The sequence below is a fragment of the Oncorhynchus tshawytscha genome, linkage group LG01 (genome assembly GCF_018296145.1).
Source record: "Oncorhynchus tshawytscha isolate Ot180627B linkage group LG01, Otsh_v2.0, whole genome shotgun sequence".
NCBI classification, from domain to species: domain Eukaryota; kingdom Metazoa; phylum Chordata; class Actinopteri; order Salmoniformes; family Salmonidae; genus Oncorhynchus; species Oncorhynchus tshawytscha.
In genome coordinates, this window is record NC_056429.1 from 31,507,582 (window position 1) to 31,530,429 (window position 22,848).

General features: G+C 40.3%; 1 protein-coding gene across 1 annotated transcript in view; it reads right to left on the bottom strand.

Moving 5' to 3' along the window:
* LOC112249517 (BMP/retinoic acid-inducible neural-specific protein 3) overlaps nucleotides 1-22,848 on the bottom strand; it is a 101,172-nt gene that overhangs the window by 8,718 nt on the left and 69,606 nt on the right. The window contains exon 7 of the mRNA XM_024419331.1: nucleotides 20,933-21,155. Coding sequence (XP_024275099.1) covers nucleotides 20,933-21,155 — 223 coding nt within the window. The remainder of the gene's footprint in view (nucleotides 1-20,932; nucleotides 21,156-22,848) is intronic.

A 22,848-nucleotide genomic window follows, 5' to 3' on the forward strand; every position in this document is an offset into this window, starting at 1 on the left:
TTTTTTTGTGAAGAATCAACAACAAGTGGGACACAATCATGAAGTGGAACGAGATTTATTGGATATTTCAAACTTTTTTAACAAATCAAAAACTGAAAAATTGGGCGTGCAAAATTATTCAGCCCCCTTAAGTTAATACTTTGTAGCGCCACCTTTTGCTGCGATTACAGCTGTAAGTCGCTTGGGGTATGTCTCCACCTTTATGTATATATACTGAGATCATGCGACAGATCATGTGACACTTAGATTGCACCCAGGTGAACTAATTATGTGACTTCTGAAGGTAATTGGTTGCACCAGATCTTATTTAGGGCCTTCATAGCAAAGGGGGTGAATACATATGCACACACCACTTTTCAGTTTTACATTCTTTAGAGATTTTTGAAACAAGGTGATTTTTTAATTTCACTTCACCAATTTGAACTTTTTTCTGTATCTCCATTTACATGAAATAAAAATAAAAATCCATTTAAATTACAGGTTGTAATGCAACAAAATAAGAAAATGCAAAGGGGGATGAATACTTTTGCAAGACACTGTAATTATGTAGTAACCAAAAAAGTGTTAAACAAATCAAAATATATATTTTATATTTGAGATTCTTCAAAGTAGCCACCCTTCAGCTTGATGACAGCTTTGCACACTCTTGGCATTCTTTCAACCAGCTTCATGAGGTGGTCACCTGGAATGCATTTCAATTATTAACAGGTGTACCCTTTGTTAAAATTGTATTTGTGGAATTGCGTTTGAGCCAGTCAGTTGTGTTGTGACAAAGTAGGGGTGGTATACAGAAGCTAGCCCTATTTGGTAAAATACCAAGTCCATATTATGGCAAGAACAGCTCGAATAAGCAAAGAGATACAACAGTCCATCATTACTTTGAAAGTTTTGATGTCTTCACTATTATTTCGACAATGTAGAAAATAGTAAAAATAAAGAAAAACCCTTGAATGAGTAGGTGTGTCCAAACTTTTGACTGGTACTGCATAAGTGCACACAGCAACAGAGTATGATGCATTGAGGACAACTCATGAAAATATATGAGAGTGGAAAAGTAGAAAATAAAAAATATATTTTAAAGTTCAGCTTCATATAGCCCCATTGAGACCGTGTTTGTGCCTCGACCAAGGTTGGGCAAAACTAAACATGGCGGTGTTCGCCTTAGCAATCTCACTAGAATAAAGACCTCCTCCACTCCTGCCATTATTGAAAGAGACAGTGATGCCTCACATCTCAAAGTAGGGCTACTTAATAATGTGTTAAAGTTAAATATTTCGAAATAATATTTTTAGAATTTCCCGCGCCACCTTTTCAGCTGAATGGGAGGGGGTATCCCCTTTGGGGGACTCCTAGCCATAATTAATGCTAGATCCCTCACTTCCAAGGCAGTTATAGTCAATGAACTAATCACTGATCATAATCTTGATGTGAATGGCCTGACTGAAACATGGCTTAAGCCTGATGAATTTATTGTGTTAAATGAGGCCTCACCTCCTGGTTACACTAGTGACCATATCCCCCACGTAACCCGCAAAGGTGGAGGTGTTGCTAACATTTACGATAGCAAATTTCAATTTACAAAACAAAACGACGTTTTCATCTTTTGAGCTTCTAGTCATGAAATCTATGCAGCCTACTCAATCACTTTTTATAGCTACTGTTTACAGGCCTCCTGGGCCATATACAGCGTTCCTCATTGAGTTCCCTGAATTCCTATCGGACCTTGTCCTAGTCATAGCAGATAATATTACAATTTTTGGTGACTTTAATATTCACATGGAAAAGTCCACAGACCCACTGCCAAAGGCTTTCGGAGCCATCATCGACTCAGTGGATTTTGTCCAACATGTCTAAGGACCTACTCACTGCCAAGGTCATACTCTGGACCTAGTTTTGTCCCATGGAATAAATGTTGTGGATCTTAATGTTTTTCCTCATAATCCTGGACTATCGGACCACCATTTTATAACGTTTGCAATCGCAACAAATAATCTGCCCAGACCCCAACCAAGGAGCATCAAAAGTCGTGCTATAAATTCTCAGACAACCCAAAGATTCCTCGATGCCCTTCCAGACTCCCTCTGCTTACCCAAGGACGTCAGAGGACAAAAATCAGTTAACCACCTACCCGAGGAACTCAATTTAACCTTGCACAATACCCTAGATGCAGTTGCACCCCTAAAAACTAAAAACATTTGTCATCAGAAACTAGCTCCCTGGTATACAGAAAAGAAGAAAAAAAATATTCGATTCAATTTTTTTTCTACTGGGCCTGGTGTTGTCACCCACATGGGTAGTGTTGCCAAGAGAGATGAGGTGAGAGAGGAGGTGGGTGGCAACTGAAGAGGTGTTACATGTAGCTGTCGGTCTGTCAGCGCTTTACACAAACACCTAATGCCAGAGACCGGAAATGTCTTTGTCTCTGCTCTGTCACACAATTCTCTGTGACTAACTGGATTTACCTTATAAATTGCCTCCATGAAACAATATGGGGAAAAACAACAATAGGTTGAGAAAACCTAGAATGGAAATGGAAGGGGCAGGAAGCAGCTTGTATTGTTATACTGAAACCCATTCAGACAAATCTGTCAGACTTGAACAAGATCACTTCTGTGTTACAGCCACAATAGCAGTAGTACTAGGAGACCTAGTTTTCTGTGACAGTATTTTCACAGCTTATGAGAATCAAATGGCCATGCCACAACCCTTTTATTTATTTATAGAGTATCAATCTAACTACTGTTTTTTCTTCACGTATGAAGAAAATACATTCTCCATAAACTAGGACAAGTAAACAGGACACACCATTAAAATAAAGGCTTTCACAGTATATCTAATGTATGAAATAGTTTCCTATTTATTAATCAGTTCTCTATGATTGTTAACAAAGAAATACGTGCTGATTTTGCCAAGTGAAACCATTTCTAAAACACATTTAGAAGAAAATGAAGAGAAAAAATTACAAGCACAGCAGTTTTACCCGACAAGCGGGTTGGTGAAATTGGAGCAGCTATCCAATGTTCTGATTGATTGCCTTTGAACTATTTTGAACAGAAAACACCAGTGCAGAACTGTCAAAGCAATATGCAGAGTACTGTACATAATTTATCTCCCCTCACCTATTAACAGTGTGTAGGTCTGAACATGAACATGGGGACATGAGTCAGCCATTTTCGACTGGGACATTCACAAAACACCAGAGTGTATTCAGGCACAAAGGGGATACTCAAGTGGATTTCTTAGATAGCCTGGATGTTTTACTTTCACGTCACTTAGCATACAATCTTATCCAGGGCAACTTTAAGGAGCAATTAGGCTTATGTACCTTGCTCAAGGGCACATCAACAGATTTTTCACGTGTTGAACAATTGTCCTTTATTTTTTTTATTACAAATAATACACACCTCTCCTACTCTGGAGGGTGGGATGAACTTAAATTAATCTTGGTCCTTCGCGATTTCATATTTTTCCCCCAGTTATAATCCTTATGTCATTGCACTTCTTGTAAATATAGAAAATAATAAATAAATAAAAAACAGATAATACTACTAGTTAGCATAGACTGATGGATTTAGAACCATAAAAGATGATACCTGAGGTCCCACTGCAGACAATACATAATATACAACTAGTCATACATATTATACATGATACAGTATATACACAATCATACTTTTTTGTTCATATCCTCAAGCTCACAAATAGCTGTGAAGAGAGTTTATTTATGTTATTCACTCATAGTTTTTGTGTAGTCCTACACCTGTAGGTGCCTGACCTTGAATATCTACAGTCACTCAATAGCCAGAGATGTGGATCTCATTACATGTGATGTGAAAGGCTGTCACACCTTTTACTTTTTTTAGTAGTGCCTTGGGTGATGAACCTAATTTTCTCTAATTTAAGGAGAGAGAAAACGTCTCTCACCCATCGTGAATGGGAGGTTGGGGAAGCAGATTTCTATTAAAAAGGATGAGTCAGCGGGCTAACGGAGATGTGAATGTGAACACTATCATGTCTGATAGATTATTTGTGACATTGTTCCCTGGGGTTATTCCAAATTTGATGGTGTATGGGTTGTGGTCAATTGGTCGAACGCAGATGCTGCATAAATTGTTGAAAATAGGGTACAAAAAAGGGGATAAAGATGGACAAACCCCAAACATATGATGTCATAGCGGGAGCCCAATAGCACTTAATAAAAAATAGACACGTTAGACATGATTACGTAGACATACTGACCAGCTCAAATAGACAAAAGCGTGCTATATGGCAGACAAATCCAAGCTCATCTTTCAGCATGTCCAGCCCACTCATTGTCTCAGCCAATCATGGCTAGCGGGAAGGATTCTGTCTTTTTCTTTGGCTAAACTAACTAGGCTCGTAATTTAACAATTTTATTCGTATTTACATTGCCAGACAAGTTTGTTATTAACGCACATGAAGGTCACATGTTCAATAAGGCATTTCTGCCCCAAAAAACGATTCTGATTTAAAAAAGGTTAACGTTCAAACGTCTCTCCTGTGAAGTAGTGACCCACGACATATGCCCAGTTTCCTGAATCGGGTCACATATGGAATCATGTGATAAACCAAAAAGTGTTAAATGACAATATATATATTTGAGATTCTTCAAAGTAGCCACCATTTTCCTTAATGACAGCTTTGCCACACTTTGCATCCTCTCAACCAGCTTCACCTGGAATGTTTTTCCAACAGTCATGAAGGAGTTCCCACATATGCTGAGCACTTGGCCGCTTTTCCTTCACTCTGTGGTCCAAATCATCCCAAACCATCTCAACTGGGTAAGCCTCATCTAATAATTTTAAAATATTTTTTTTATCTTAAATTTGTCTTTCAGCATCAAATATGCAAAGAGGAAGAACAGTCCATCATTACATGAAGGTCAGTCAATCTAGAAAATGTCAAGAACTTTTCAAGTTTCTTCAAGGTCAGTCGCAGAAACCATCAAGCGCTATGATGAAACTGACTCTTATGAGGGCCGCCACAGAAAAGGAAGACCCAGAGTTACCTCTGCTACAGAGGATAAGTTACCAGCCTCAGAAATTGCAGCCCAAATATATGCTTCACGGAGTTCAAGTAACAGATACATCTCAACATCAACTGTTCAGATGAGACTGTGTGAATCAGGCCTTCAGGGTCAAATTGCTGCAAAGAAACCACCAATAATAAGAAGAGACTTGCTAGGGCCAAGAAACACAAGCAATGGACATTAGACTGGTGAAAATCTATCCTTTGATGAGTCCAAATTTGAGATTTGAAGACACCCTGGAAAAAATGTATTGGGGCTGATACCAGAAGACATGTGGCAATATTTCAGGATTTAGGATGGAAAAAATGAACCCAGAATTGGACCCTATTTTCATGTATTGTGTATTAAAACTGCATATGTCCACTTTCTGGAGGACTGAGTTTTGAAATCAGTGGAATTCGAGTATGGAGAAAACACCTTTCTTACATCTTCAAACTAAGGGCAACCATGGCACCGACAGGAGACGGGTCCTACCATGAATGATGTATGTGGGTAAGATAGTCTAGCTAGATACATTTTCAGATATGACATGTTTCTAATTTTGAAAGAGCCATTTGCTTGGCTAGCTATAGCCTAATGTTAGCTAGCTAACATTAAACCTGGTTGGTTAGCTACCTGCAGATTCATGCACAGTAGTAACATCATGAGTTGTGATTATGATTCATTGTTTACCTAGCTAGCTAGCTAATGTTAGCTGACTGGCTCACTAGCTAATGTTACATGTATGACATTATTCATATCTCAGAACCATTTGCTTAGCTAGCTATAGCTTAATGTTAGCTAGCTCACATTGAACCTGGTTGGATAGCTACCTGCAGATTCATGCAGGGTAGTAAAGTCATGAGTTGGGATTATGCTTCAATATGCTTCAATGTTTAGCTAGCTAGCTACATGTCTTTAAAAAAGACTCCACTATGCAAATAACCATTTCCAGTGCGTTTGTAAATTCAGTCTGGCCATCTACTCCGATTTCAGAGCACTCTCATCTGAGTGTGCCAGAGAGCTCAGAATATCTGATGAATTTAAGAACGCTCAACACCCGTTGAATATGGCCGGTGTCAGTAAACGTTGGCAAAAAAGCGATATTAAATTAGATATTAAACAACCCTCCCACTCTGTCTGCCGAATTCTTTCTCTTTGCTCTTGAACATTTTGGCATATAGCACTTTGTTGCATTATGAAGGACTAATATTAGTGTCGTTGAGCTTACTAGTATGTGTTTGGGGGAAAATGTGGAGTTAATGTTTGAGAACTGTAGGTGTAGGTGCTTTGTTTATAACTTTTGTTACAGCTTTTGAGTTGTAATATTTGGTAGGCCCAGTGTTGGTTGCCTTTGTTTGTTTGGTAAACTTGCCACTGCGGTGGATAGATTGTGTGCTGCGTTGGAGATGGAACATTGGTTAGTTTCCAGGCCCCTGCCCAGCCTGGAAACTCTTGCTCTACTCACTGTTGGGACATTGGTCTGAGGTGAGTACAATTGGCTGTGTACCTCAGTGGGAGATTTTTGTAGGGTAGTGACACTTGCTACCCGGAGCTATAGCCTTTCTATTTTCCCTGTTAGGCTTAGTGACGTGTTTCACTTTGGAATACGTTGGGCATGGTTATTTTGTTTGTTATTTTTGTGTGGTGTCCGTGGCAGTTGTCTCGGGGGGCATATCCATGGCTTGCGGGTATCTGCCAGCGTGCTGGTTTTTGTTTTTCTTGTCAGAGGGCTACAGTGTGTAACTACCCACCGCAAATACGCACAAAGACTAGGGTTGAGTTATTGTAGGTTTAGGGAAGCTCCATATATATAACTCCTCTCTTCTGTGGTGCCCAGTGTGATTGTCATTTCTCTTGTGGTCCGGTCTGGTGTGCTCAGCAGAGGGGAAGAGCGAGATTTTTTTTGTATTTCTTGTGACTATGGCGTCTTATGTAGACGAGTTCATTCGCTTTCCATCAGAGGAACTGTTAGAATTATGTACTAAAGAACAGCTGTTGAAGATTGCAGGAACACTACAAGGTTGAAATTAGTGATAAATGTCAAAAAAATTATATTAGGTTGATATTGAAGGACAATCTGATGGAGTGGTGTTCTTGAAGTTACCACTGGGGCAGCCTCTGCTGAGGACTCGCCGTCTCACCATTTCATTACAATGGCTGCTCCATCTGTAAGCCCTAGTAGTCTTCGTTTTGAACAGCAGTAAGAACCTGCTTCTGTTACAGCTAGAACATGATCGTGAGAAGCTAGAGCATGATAGGGTAAAGTATGAAAAGGAATTGGAATTTAAACAGGATTTGAAGTGTGCTAAAATCAAGCTGCAACAAGAGCGGTTAGAGTTGGTTAGGGAAGGAACAATCTCAGGGTGAGAGTTTGCTCTGGGAAGGTGACAAATTTACTTAGGGGTCGCTCCTCTTTCGGTCGTGCTCCGGACACATTTGATATTGTTGGGAACTTACGGTTGTTGCCTAAATTTACATTATTTTCGTTGTTTGAGCCGGTTGCTGATGCTAGGAGTTGGCCTGATTCTGACTACAATTTAAATGTTGCAGTGTGTGACTGCTAAAGCGCAGGAAGCATATTCAGCTCTAGGTGTAGCCGACAGTGTCAGTGTCAGCCAACAATTTAGAACTTTAAAAAGGATGATCTTCACAGTTTAATCGCTGGTGTTCCGCCTCTGCAGTTATGACTTCCAAGGGCTGTGTGATTGGATTATGCTAGAGCAATTTAAGGACAAAATCCCTGCTCATATAGCCACATACATTAACAAACAAAAAGTAAAGACTGTTGCTGATGCTGCGGTTTTGGCAGAGTATGTTTTGACTCAAGTGTCTTTGCAGAGCCCCGTATTCGGAGTGAGTGGGGGCATTTAGAGAGATTTGGGCCTGGCTCACCGAGATACTCTGGTTCATGGACAGAGTTTCATTCAACTAGGGTTGAGCCTGACTTTTGTGGTAAAGCTGACTTTGGTCAAGAGTGTCACTGTCAAGGTTCAGGTCATTGGGGAAAATTAATGTCCGGTTCTCAGTGCTAGGGGTAAATACAGTACTTGCGCTTATGTTTTTACTCTAAGCCTATGGCGTTAGCAGCACCTGTTCCACATCAGTTTACCCCTGACACATTGTCTCATGCCGAGGGGCATGTGAAAGTCCATATTGATCCAGACTATTTACCTTTTATTACGGATGGTTTGTGTCTATGTTAGGAAGTAAGGACCTAGTGCCAGTGAAGATCCTGAGAGACACAGGTGCCTCTGAATCAATTGAGTCTGTTACCCTTCTTTGCTGAGCCTGATTCATGGAATAGTGTTCTAATTAAGGGAATAGGTTTGAATACTGTCAGTTCCATTGCATAAACTGATGTTGGATTGTGGACTGGGTGACAGGTGAGGTTGTTGACAACTTCTCACAACGGGGGACATATGGGTGGGAGGAAGCTTGACAATCCATATTAAGACATTTCTTTTGCCTAGGTTGAGGGATATTTCGACATTATGGTCACTTTCAATTATTTGGGAGTAACTGTTTCCTTTTCCTGGCTGGTGAGCCTCTGCCTCATCTGCCTGTCGTGTTCCCATCTGTAGTGGTTTCCGCTAAGCCGTCATTTGTTGGGATTCCTGATGAGAGTGCTAGGGCCTACAGTTTTCCCAGATGTGATCTCTGCGTGTGCGGTGACAGGAAAGGATGAAGGGCATATTTGATTGGCGAACTGAGCCTCGTCACTTTAGTCCAGGTGACCAGGTTCTTGCTCTGCTGTCAATTGTTGGTTTTCCTTTTCAAGCAAAGTTTCAAGGTCCATATACGGTTTTGTGCACTAAGCAAAACTATCTAGTTGCCACTCCAGAACGGAGAAAAGCATACCATCTGTGCCATGTAAATCTGTTAAAACCCTATTATGCACGTTCCTGAGGCCGAACAGTGGGAGTCTACAGAGGACGGTAAACCTGTTCTTTTGGCCGATACCGTTATTTCGCAGGGTTCTTGTCATGCCAGGTCCGTGCTTGGGGAGGAATATGTTCCTGGTCCCGACGATTGCATACTGCAGAGTAGATTGAAAAATTCAGAGACGCTGGATATTTTAGACAGCCTTCTCGCTTATCTACCTGTTGATGAGCGGGAAGAGATGGTTGTTCTGATTCTGAGATTTCCTCATTTGTTTGCTGATACACCTACATGTACAAACTTAATAGAACGCGATATTGACGTTGGAGATGCTGAACCCATTTGGTTCTATATAGTTTCTTCAGAGAAACTGAGTTGTCTGTATGTTGAGGTCAGGTACATGCTGAAGAGTGATATACCAGAGCCTCCTTTCTCCAGTTGGGCTTCTTCATGTATCTTGGTCAGTAAACCGGATGGGACTGATAATGTTGTTGCTGACGCGCTCTCGTGTGCCCTGTTCCTGAATGTCCATGTGACTGACCAGTTATTTTGTTTGGTATTGTCCTGTTCTATCACTTCTGTCTGTTCGCTTCTGGTCTCGTTTTCTTCTTTTCTCTTAAAGGTTGCTTCCTGTGTGCAAAGGTTGCTGAGGTCTGGGGAGGATGAGGTTGGCTGGGGAAAGTGGATGTGTGAACACGTACCCCCCCTCATGGATTTAGGATGCAGGCTGGGTCATTTGGGATGCAGGGGGGTCTTCTATTAGGATACAGGGTAGTATTTTGTTTGTGTGACTGGTATGGTGTTCCGGGGTCCTTGTTGGTCCCCGGTTTTATGGGGGGATGATGACCCTCCCACTCTGTCTGATGACTTCTCTTTGCTCTTGTTTTCCTTAATAGGACGTCAGTGGGCGGAGCCGGGAGGGTCGTCAGCGAATTGGGACACACTTGGGCTCGGGTGTGTCCCAGGATAAATACACCGCTTCCCCATTCGGGAGACTCTCTCCATGCAGACACTGATAGATTTTGGTTGTGGCACTTTTGTGGCCTTTTTGGTTGATTACTTTGGCACCTTTCAACACCCCTCATTATCACATTTATGCATGCAAACACTCACTTACTCTACTAATTACTGACTACACACATCATTGTTAATTGTATTTAGTTTACTTTAGTTAACAAATATATTTTATTCCTTATCTCTACGCTGTCTCCCTTTTGTTACGAACTTCGAGCCGGTTCGTGACAAGAGTTAGTCACCAACGATAACATGAAAACAGCATAACCAGTTCTGCTAGGGCGAGTGGGGTGTTTTCTCATTGTGTCTTCAAGTAGCTAGCAAGCTATCCAACGTTAGCCAGTTAGCTTGGGTACTTGACTGCCGTTGTGAGGTCAGACAGTTCGGCTCAACCCTACTCATCTGCCAGGACGTCCAGTGTGCGCTCTGAAAACGAAACGCTCTGAATTTACGAACGGACAATCTGATAGCACAGTTGCAGTCACCAATGCTCTGGAAAACATAACAGCCTAATCAGTTCTGCTAGGGCGAGTAATGTTCATTGAGCTGTTCTCGCTCACTTAGATGTCTGGAAGTAGCTAGCTTGGGTGCTTGACTGCTATTGTTAGTACATTCAAAAGTGAGTTTACAAGTTTATCAACTTCTAAAGCAAGATGTTTTTCCCATACAATTGCAGTGTATGATATACCATTGTGTAGCTCTGTGTCTCTACTTTTTTACAATGTAAAAAACTACATTTCAAATTTTGCTACATAAGACCGATTTGAGCAGGTCGGTCACATATGTATTTTGATGTCTTCACTATTCTACAATGTAGAAAATAGTAAAACAAAGAAAAACCCTTGAATTAGTACATTGGTTCTTTCTTTAAATGTTACGAGCTTATGCCGCAACCGTTAGTGGTAGATGGTGGCATTCTGTCATTGCACCACAACACCTCACAATGCTGTTCTATCGGTATTCTAATCTGTGGCATTTAATGGAGACGTTTTGAGTCAGTCTCTCCTCTGGCACTAGAGTCCTGCATCAGGCAACAACAAAAACTGTCGGTGGTCATGGAGTTGAGCGAACTTGGGTAAATACAATGAGGCAATGTCACTTGACATGTGGACTGAAGATTTTTGAAATAGGCACGGTGGGCTTTTGGTTTCTCTCCCTCTAAAAACAGAAATAAATAATCCTAAATAACAAACTGGCTTTATTGAAAATGATTTATTTATTTAAAATGTTCAATAGCCTTTTTCCTTTTATTAATATCTCCAATATTATTTTTTAAACAAGCCATACAAAGTTGGTTTCAGAAAAAAAAGGAACTTGTCTGTCGGCCCTGCATTAAAATACATTTTAGAAAAAAAGTGAATTGTGATAAATAAAAATATAGCAGTTTCATTTAAGAAACAAAACATTGACATCTGTGCCATATAGATAGTTGGGACATAGTTGGGAAGAGCTTTTCGATGTACCGATTCCATGGCACAGGCTTTATGAATTGACACGCAATTTTCCACTTATTATAACCTACTGCAGGCTTAAAACCTATGGGTTTAACCCTCCTGTTGGGTTCGTTTCATGTTAATTAATTCTGTGTTCCCAGTCCTAAATGACCGCTCCATTATAGCTGATTATAAATCCATAATACATATCACCTAATGTTGTTTTAGAAATGTTTATCAACTGAAGTTCTTGTGTACGTTACAAGTTTTGAACTTGTATTTGGTATTTATGGGCTGCAGGCCTCATTGACTTGAGCTCATATAACTCGTTTTGAGTAAAAAAAGCACAATGTATGGACTATAACAAATACTCAGATTAAACATATTGTGCTCTTTATCAGACTACTTTGTGTCAAAGTTTAACAGGGACTTTTGTTTTGAAACCATTTCATTAAAAAAAAAAATATATATATATATGTTGACTAGATATTGTCATCAACCCGGGATATGGTGTATCTCGTTGGCCCTGGGGTCAGTCACCCCGATCACATTTTCAGCCGACATCCGACCTCTTCTCTCAGGTGGGGATGAAGACCAGGACCAATTCCCATTCTTTGACTGGAATGTAACAACCTCAGCAGGGCCCTCTTCCTCATCACTGGATTGTTCCACATCGGTTGTCTCTTGGTCTGGATCATATTCTGTGTTGTCTTCAACTTCTGACACTTCCTCCTCTAATGCATCTTCACTGTCAGTTTCCTGGCCTTTCTCCTCATCACCAAATATATGATCAAGAGCCTCACATAAAGTATGTCGTTTGGTTATTGTGCTGCCATAGAATTAATTGTGAGCAAGGCCTCAAAAAAGCTTTATATACCAGAGCTGTGACAAAAGTTCTATATATTATTGAAACAATGTTGCGATTGTTTGTGAGAATGCCAGCAAGTGTGGTTCCTGTGGGGGAAAGATTCTATTGGGGAAAGGTTCCTGTGGGAGTTGCCATGGAAGCCAAGAAGGGGAGTGAGGTGTGAATGTATGTGCTCAAACACACATGCATGTGAGGGTCTGGGAGGCGATGCCAACAGGTGTGGTTCCCGTGGGGGAAAGGTTATATTGGGGAAAGGTTCCCGTGGGGGTTGCCATGGAAGCCAAGAAGGGGAGTGAAGTGTGTGTGTGTTTGCTCAAACATGCATGTGAGGGTCTGGGAGAGGAAGTGTGTCCATCCGATGAATGGGCATGTGCCTGAACTAAATTTTATACACCAATTGTAGTCTCACCCATTCATTTCTAATGACCACAGGTGTACAAAAGTTAAATAAAACACCCCAAATTTTATGAAAATCATCAAAATGTATTTTGTGTGTTCAGATGCCCTATGTGGACAAAGTCATGGAACATTATGACAATCCGATTAAATGGACTACATTTTTCAGAGAGAACTTGTAAATCGGCCAATTCGACCGGAACACGGCAGGAGGGTTAACCTTCTGAATGAATTATTATATTGAAGATAGAAGCCGCCTCTTAATGAGATCCCGAGAGCCGATCTGTTATCCAACGATTATTATTGTTATACTGTAATTAACCATGCATTATTATATAAAAGCCCCTTAGATATTCTCACATACCAGATTTGCCGTTACGAAAAATGATCTGCTCCTGTTGTGTGTTCAGTTATTTGTAACAATGAAGAATGTAAACAAGCATTATGTGCGTTTTTTTTTAGATGCTGTGTTTTTATGTACAGTAATGATGGACAGCTGGAGGCATTTTGAAAACATGTTTACAAACACTTTTTTTCACAAGTGTACTGTAGCAGGTGTGGCACATCATGCAAACAATGTTTACATGATGGGCTATTAGCAGGACAATAGACTCTTCATATATTGATTTATTTACAGAATTATAATTCAATAGCCCAGCTACTGTAGGTGTGATATTCCCCCAAACTTGCAATGTATATGTTTATTTCAACTACCATTTAGTTGCACTTCCCCCCAGCTCAATGACCACGGTAAAACCTTGCGGAGATGATCAATGTATTTGTTGCATTATTATCGTCAATTTCTCAAGTTAAAACATCTTGATGGCTATCACCAGTTCATCTTTGCTTGTAGGCCTTGCAGAGTTACAGATTAATGTTTTCAGTTGATGCCAAACAAGTTTGATCGGGTTTAAAATCAGGAGACCTACATGTAGAGATTAAAAAATAATTTTAGATATACTGTAGGTCTACCGTATGCGACATAAGTCGCACTAGTGTTGAGACTAGTCAGTTCACCCTAACATTTCCATTGCTCTTCTGACAACAGAACTTAATGATCTGCTCACCAGGCACAGCAAAGGCTGTCTAGACATTTATGCTGTTCCGCTATTCCAAGGATGTGTAACCAAAGAGAGATACGAGAGGACACAGAATACCAACTAGGATGGATCCAGAAGCAACTGTGGCTTACCAGTGAACCTTCGGGTGTTCATCATTAATACTGTGTCTCAGAAGTTTCTGTCCATGACTGATGCAACCCGAAAAAGCATTAAAGACCGAGTTAATGAGTTATTGAGGTCAATGAGAAAGTCTGGCCTGCTCTCCCTTAGGTAAAGAATTAGGCACTTTCCCATGTTTACTACAGTATGTACTGTAGGCTATGTGTACTTGTCAGACTGCACAGTAGCCTAATAAACACATACATTTTGAAATCGTTTTTTTTTTACCATGGTAGATGCTGTGTTTTTGGTTGATGGCCAAAATTAAAAACTGCTTTTGTGAATTCAACCGCTTTATTGTTTAATTATTTAAGGCTCCTTTCTCTTCTCTGTGCTGGAGTGAAAGCAACAAATGAAAGCAACAAATTGTTGCTTACTGGAACACCCAAAGTCATTCAATTGTTATAATAGGATTTGAAGCAATAGCCTACCCGCGTATTTCAGCACAGTTTCATGCTGCTTATCAAGACTAAGGGGACTGTTCTTGATAAATCATTGTTAGGATTATTCTGCTCTTCACTCTCAGTCACTTAGTAGACTACTCCAGACCGGTCACGTTGTACAGAACCAACTTTTGAGAGCCAGTCACCGCTTCCCCCCACGATAACAAAACTTGTCTCTTTCTTACGTCAACAGTGAAGAGGCGACTCCGGGATGCTGGCCTTCTAGGCAGAGTTGCAAAGGAAAAGCCATCTCAGACTGGCCAATAAAAAGAAAAGATTAAGATGGGCAAAAGAACACAGAGGAACTCTGCTTAGAAGGCCGGTATCCTGGAGTTGCCTCTTCACTGTTAACGTTGAGACTGGTGTTTTGCGGATACTCTTTAATAATGAAGCTAGACACTCTAATATACTTGTTTTCTTGATCAGTTGTGTACTGGGGCCTCCCACTCTTTCTATTCTGGTTAGAGACAGTTTTGCGCTGTTCTGTGAAGGGAGTAGTACACAGCGTTGTATGAGATCTTCAGTTTCTTGGCAATTTCTCGCATGGAATAGCCTTTATTTCTCAGAACAAGAGTACACTGACAAGTTTCAGAAGAAAGTTATTTGTTTTGAGCCTGTAATTAAACCCACAAATGCTGATGCTCCAGATACTCAACGAGTCTAAATGCCAGTTTTATTGCTTCTTTAAAATCAGGACAACAGTTTTCAGCTTTTCTAAAATAATTGTAAATGTTTTTTTAATGATCAATTAGCATTTTAAAATGATAAACTTGGATTAGCTAACACAACGTGCCATTGTAACACAGGAGTGATGGTTGCTGAAAATGGGCCTCTGTACGCCTATGTAGATATTCTATTACAAATCAGACGTTTCCAGCTCCAATAGTCATTTACAACATTAACAATGTCTACACTGTACTTCTCATCAATTTGATGTTATTTTAATGGACCAAAAATGAGCTCTTCTTTCAAAAACAAGGACATTTCTAAGTGACCCCAAACTTTTGAACAGTAGTGTATACCAAATATTTATTTGAAAATACTGTCTTTAAAATATTTCCAACGATATGTATTTGAAGTAATTATAAACACATGCCAATACTTTACAAATTGTATTTTGAAAAACATTTCAATATTCAACTACTTTTCGTTCAAATTAAGCTCATCTTAATACTTGTTTTCAAATGTATTGAAAAGTAATTGAAATACCTGAAATAGTATTTGAACCCAGGTCGTTGTGTGTGTATATGTATCTGTCAGCCACCTCACTGAGTGCTGGGGAAATGTGAAATCAGAGAGGAGGAACCAGCTACAGGGATTCTAAGACACTAACTCACTCTCTCCCTCTCACACACACACACACACACACACACACACACACACACACACACACAGAGACACAATGTAGCTTATACTGTACAATCTGTGCTCTTTTACAAGTTGAAGATATTATTTTACAACTACTGTGCTCTATCTAATTTGACACTGATCCTTTTGAAATGTTGAACGTGAACAATGAGGAATCAGCAACAGAAGAATAGTTTTCCATTTTCAGATCAGGAAGAAAGATCCTTTTGCTTGCAAAGACTTCAAAGGTTTGGACAAATACTCATTCAAGGGTTTATCTTTACTTTACTATTTTCTCAATTTAGAATAATAGTGAAGACATCAAAACTATGAAATAACACATATGGAATCATGTAGTAACCAAAAGTATTTTTGCCTTGACACCTTTCACACTCTTGTTATTCTCTCAACCAGCTTCACCTGGAATGCTTTTCCAACAGTCTTGAAGGAGTTCCCACATATGCTGGGCACTTGTTGGCTGCTTTTCCTTCACTCTGCAGTCCAAGTCATCCCAAACCATCTCAATTGGGTTGAGGCCAGGCCATCTGATGCAGCACTCCATTACTCTCCTTCTTGGTCAAATAGCCCTTACACAGCCTGGGGGTGTGTTGGGTCATTGTCCTGTTGGAAAACAAATGATAGTCCCACTAAGTGCAAACCAGATGGGATGGCGTATCACTGCAGAATGCTGTGGTAGCCATTCTGGTTAACCTTAACTTGAATTCTAAATATATCACCAACAGTGTCACAAGCAAAGCACCACCACATCATCACACCTCATGATCCATGCATCACGGTGGGAACCACACATACAGAGATAATCCGTTCACCTGCTCTGCGTTTCACAAAGACATGCCGGTTGGAACCAAAAATCTCACATTTGGACTCAGACCAAAGGACAGATTTCAGTCTAATTCAAATCAAAGGAAAAGGGAAACTGCACGGTTTCCTTTTTCCTTCATCTTATTCATCTGTTGCCATGCACCTGCAAAAATGATTGCTCAGATATGCGAGTGCCTTTTTGAATTTTGAACTTTAAATCAAATCAAATTGTATTAGTCACATGCCCCGAATACAACTGCTGTAGACCTTACAGTAAAATGCTTACTTACGAGCCCCTAACCAACCATGCAGTTTAAAACCCCCCAGCTAAGAATAAGAAATACAAGTAACAAGTGTTTAAAGAGCAGCATTAAAATAACAATAGCGAGACTCTATAAAAGGGGTAGCGGTACAGAGTCAATGTGCGGTGGCACTGGCTAGTTGAGGTAATATGTACATGTAGGTAGAGTGACTATGCATAGATGGTAACAGAGTAGCAGTGGTGTAAAAGAGAGGGGGGTAATGCAAATAGCCTGGGGAGCCATTTGATTAGATGTTCAGGAGTCTTATGGCTTGGAGGTAGAAGCTGTTTAGAAGTCTCTTGGACCTAGATTTGGTGTTCCGGTACCGCTTGCCATGCGGTAGCAGAGAGAACAGGGTGGCTGGAGTCTTTGACAACTTTTAGGGCCTTCCTCTGCCTGGTATAGAGGTCCTGGATGGCAGGAAGCTTGGCCCCAGTGATGTACTGGGCCTTTCGCATTACCCTCTGTAGTGCCTTGTGGTCGGAGGCCGAGCAGTTGCCATACCAGGCAGTGATGCAACCATGCTCTCAATGGTGCATATGGAGAAACATTTGAGGATATGAGGACCCATGCCAAAGCTCTTCAGTCTCCTGAGGGGCAATAGGTTTTGTCGTGCCCAATTCACAACTGTCTTGTGTGCTTGGACCATGTTAGTTTGTTGGTGATATGGACACCAAGAAACTTGAAGCTCTCAACCTGCTCCAATGCAGCCGTCGATGAGAATGGGGGTGTGCTTGGTCCTCTTTTTTTCCTGTAGTCCACAATCTCCTTTGTCTTGATCACGTTGAGGGAGAAGTTGTTATCCTGGCACCACATGGCCAGTTCTCTGACCTCCTCCCTATAGGCTGTCTCGTTGTTGTCGGTGATCAGGCTGTTGTGACACTGTTGTGTCATCAGCAAACTTAATGGTGTTGGGAGTCGTGCCTGGCCGTGCAGTCAAGAGTGAACAGGGAGTACAGGAGGGGACTGAGCACGCACCACTGAGGGGCCACTGTGTTGAGGATCAGCGTGGCGGATGTATTGTTACCTACCCTTACCACCTGGGGGCGGCCCGTCAGGAAGTCCAGGATCCAGTTGCGGAGGGGGGTGTTTAGTCCAAGGGTCCTTAGCTTATTGATGAGCTTTGAGGGCACTATGGTGTTGAACGCTGAGCTGTAGTCAATGAATAGCATTCTCACATAGGTGTTCCTTTTTCCAGGTGGGAAAGGGCAGTGTGGAGTGCAATAGAGATTGTATCATCTGTGGATCTAATGTATATTGCTTGTGTTTGTTGGCCCTAGCGAGTCCATTATTATTTTTTGTGTCCTTTAGTAGTGGTTTCTTTGCAGCAATCAACCATGAATACCTGATTCACGCAGTCTCCTCTGAACAGTTGATGTTGAGATGTGTCTGTTACTTGAACTCTGTGAAGCATTCGTTTGGGCTACAATCTGAGGTGCAGTTAATTCTAATGAACTTATCCTCTGCAGCAGAGGTAACTCTGTGTCTTCCTTTCCTATGGTGGTCCTCATGAGAGCTAGTTTCATCATAATGTTTGATGTTTTTTGTGACTGCACTGTCAGAATAAATCAAATGTATTTATAAAGTCCTTCTAACATCTGCTGATGTCACAAAGTGCTGTACAGAATCCCAGCCTAAAACCCCAAACAGTAAGCAATGCAGGTGTAGAACCTTTCAAAGTTCTTGAAATGTTCCGTATGTTTCATAACGTAAAGTAATGATGGATTGTCGTTTCTCTTTGCTTATTTGAACTGTTCCTTCCTTAATATGGACTTGGTATTTTACAAAATAAGGGTATCTTACCTTGTCACAACACAACTGGCTCAAAGGCATTAAGGGAAGAAATTTAACAAATTAACTTTTAACAATGCCCACCTGTTAATTTAAATGCATTCCAGATGACCACCTCATGAAGCTGGTTGAGAGAACGCCAAGAGTGTGCAAAGCTGTCATCAAGGCAAAGGGTTGTTACTTTGAAGAAACTCAAATATAAAATATATTTGGGTTTGTTTAACACTTTTTTGGTTACTACATGATAACAAATGTGTTATTTCATAGTTTTGATTTCTTCACTATTCACTAAAAACCCTGGAGTGAGTAGGTGTCAACTTTTTGACTGGTACTGTATAATTTAGCTACTCTACCTGCTACATTCATGATGAGAAAACTAACTAGCTAGCTAGCCAAGTTGCTAGTTAGCTAACTAACTAGCTAGCTAGCCAAGTTGCTAGTTAGCTAACTAACTAGCTAGCTAGCCAGGTTGCTAGTTAGCTAACTAACTAGCTAGCTAGCCAAGTTGCTAGTTAGCTAACTAACTAGCTAGCTAGCCAGGTTGCTAGTTAGCTAACTAACTAGCTAGCTAGCCAAGTTGCTAGTTAGCTAACTAACTAGCTAGCTAGCCAGGTTGCTAGTTATCTAACTAACTAGCTAGCTAGCCAAGTTGCTAGTTAGCTAGCTAAATTAGTTAGCTAGCTAAATTAGTTAGCTAGCTAAGTTAGTTAGCTAGACAGCTTATATTAACCAGTAATACAAAATATGCTTAAACCTTTTAAAACTTTAGCTGTCACCTTGAGGCTTGATAGGGGGTAAAAATAATCTCCAATTCTTTACTAGCTAGATGACCAATTAGCTTTTATTCCTCTATGAATCTAGCTAGCCCTACTGGCTGCCGGCTAAACCAACATTCTTGATTCTAGTTACTAAGATAAATAAAACAACTCAAATTAGCTACTCAATTTAGCGTTAACTTCTTTGAAGTATTTTCTGAACAGCTTCTCAAGTCTGTGTTTCTCCAGTTGTCAACCATACATCATTTACACACTCATTTGGGGCACCCAGATTCAAAAATTACAGTTGGAACTCTGAAAATAAGTGATTGTTGTTGCTAGGCTACCAGTTACAGTGCTTTTTAGCTTGCGGATTGCAGGTGCCTTTAAAAGTATAGCTTGTGTCTGAAAGAATTATATGGATTTAATATTTGTCAAATTATTGAGCATATCCTCAAAACTCAAATAAGCATCAGAAATTGTCCTAATTGAGCATATCAAAATGTATATCAAGATCCTGATATGGACCTCAGTCAAGAGCCTATGCATTGTATGTGCTGAGAAAATATACTATGTAGGCCTACAGTCAGTATATACAGAAATCCAGAGGGAATCCAAAAGTGATTTGTGCATGAAAGAAAAATATGGGTTTAATATTTGTCAAATTATTGAGTATGTGGTGAAAACTCAGTAATGCCTCTGAAATCATCTTTATTTTCAGCATATCAACATTTGCATATGGACAGCCAAGAGAAGCATATTTCGAATCAATATAGTTTCATATCTTGAATGTGCTGAGAAAACACAGATATGCAATGTATACAGTCAGTATTTGTCAACATGAGAGAAAATAGGTTGTCACATATTTCAGGATATTCAATGAGTCCCTATCCAGCCATAGGAAATGTCCATGTGTGATATTCAGAGTAATCCCAATAGCATACATGTCTAAAAGGCACATCTGGATTCTGAAATTCTCAGGACATAGTGCATATCCAAAAATATGCATTGGAAATGGTCTGTATTCTTTCGAATATCAAAAATGTGTAATGTAAAGATATCCCCTGATTATGGACCCTTTTTGCCCAGTGCTTGTGTCTCCACTGTTTGGTTTGCTCCATGTTTGTTTTTACACTATACCGTAAATTTGTGGGGGTTTTCTTTTCCTTTAATTTGTCTATTAATTAAGGGAATCTAGTGGTCATCCATGGTGGGTGTTAAGACGCTTCTCGATTTCGCTTGGTCAGCACCCCCATGGTTCCCTTTTAGAACCCCTTTTAAAACCTCACCTGTTTTCTTTTGGTTGTCAGTGGCTCATTTGTTAGTTCCATTTTTCTGTTGGGTCACTATTTTTTGTTTCTTATTGGGGAATGTAACACCCAGTACACCACCATTTTACTATTTCCTTTTGCAATACATCCTATTTTACTATGACGTCTTACGAGGGCAATGAAACTCCATTTGTCACATTTCTACTGATTGCACTAAAAATAAATACTTTCCCAATGATCGATTGTATTTTTTTCAGATCTCCTTACAGTACTTTCTGTATGTCCATCTGAACAGACATTATGACTGAACATTCACTCCTCACAGGGACTGTTTATCATTTATCATAACATGTTCTCACCTCTTTCTCAGCACAATGACTGTCAGCTGTGTCCGACACCTCTTGCTGAGGGTGAAGAGTTTGTCAACGATCCGTCTGGATTTGGCGATAAGCTGTCTGCTGCTGAGATCTAGCTGTCTGTAGCGCTGATGGACGGCAGGCTCCATTTTCCAGAAGTACTGGATGGCAGATGTGTTGAGGGCGTAGAATGTCGGTAGTCTCCGTACAAAGTTCTGGAACTCCTCTGCAAGGCAGACAGGTGTGAAGAGGTTTAATGCTCCATTGCAGTTCTGCTCCGCTTAGTACTTTATATGATTCTGTTAATTTTGGCTCATAGTCAAACGGATCACTTTAGGGAGATGGCACATGGGAATTGGTTTGCTGGGCCACCGTGGGGGAAACTGGAAGAGATACTATTTGACACATATGATAAATGGGGAGAGGCTGAACTAAATGTGGGTTTGTGTATGAAATGTCCTAACAGATCAAGCTCATCTCTGTGTGTGGAGGCCAAACAGAAACTGAAAATGTTACCTTGCTTCAGGGTATCCGGTTTAATGAGTGAATAGGGGCATAACAGGAATTAACCAAAATATTTTCAGAGCTATCAATAGCCATTGAATAAATCCAACCTAATCTAATAAGTGACTGTGATATTTACAATTAACAGTGGTGTGGATTTCTATCTGATTACAATAGGCATTTGTTCTCAGATTAGCCATTTTGTAATACACTACATGACCATAAGTATGTGGACTCTGCTTGTTGAACATTTCATTCCAAAATCATGGGCAATAATATGGAGTTGGTCCCCCTTTTGCTGCAGCCTCTACTCTTCAGGGAAGCCTTCCACTAGATATTGGAACATTGCTATGGGAACTTGCTTTAATTTAGCCACAAGAGCATTAGTGAGGTAGGGCACTGATGTTGGGTGATTAGGCCTGGCTCGTAGTCGGCATTCCAATTCATCCCAAAGGTGTTCGATTGGGTTAAGGTCAGGCCAGTCAAGTTCTTCCACACCGATATTGACAAACCATTTATGTATTGACCTCGCTTTGTCCAGGAAACAGGAAAGGGCTTTACCCAAACTGTTGCGACAAAGTTGGAAGCACAGAATAATCTAGAATGTCATTGTATGCTGTAGAGTTAAGATTTCCCTTTACTGGAACTAAAAGGCACAGCCCCTACTGCTCAGCCATGGAAACCCCTTTCATGAAACTCCCGACAAACAGTTATTGTGCATATGATGCAAAACGCTTCATATGGGGATGGTTTCTGTTTTTTGAAAGTTACATATCTTGAAAACTTGATTGTTGACAAGGAAAACCTTCCAGGACCATGTCAAAATTGGACGAATGAAACAAAATACAAAAATATTGTTTTGGGGTGGAATTTTCCTATAAGTTGTTGTACTAGTTCACTTGTAGTCCTGATTGTTGCAAAATTCGTTCAAGATATGTGAATTGTTTCAGGAAACTAGGCGTATGTCGCACGTCACTACTTCACAGGAGAGGCATTTGAACGTAAACATATCCTTTTTTCAAAATGCATTTTTGGGGTGAAATGCTTTCTGGAACATGTGAACATTCATGTGCCTTAATAACAATAAAATTGTTAAATTACAAGCCTAGTTGGTTGGAATAAGGATGAATAAGGTGCCCAGAGTAAATTAGAGTAAACTACCTGCTACTCAGGCCCAAAAGCTAGAACATGCATAGATTTGGTTAGAAAACACTGAAGTTTCTAAAACTGTTTGAATGATGTCAGGGCAGGCAAAAACCTGAGAAAAAAATCCAACCAGGAAGTGGGAAATCTGAGGTTTGTAGTTTTTCAAATCATTGCCTATCCAATATACAGGGTCTATGGGGTCATACTGCACTCCCTAAGGCTTCCACTAGATGTCAACAGTCTTTAGAACCTTGTTTCAGGCTTCTACT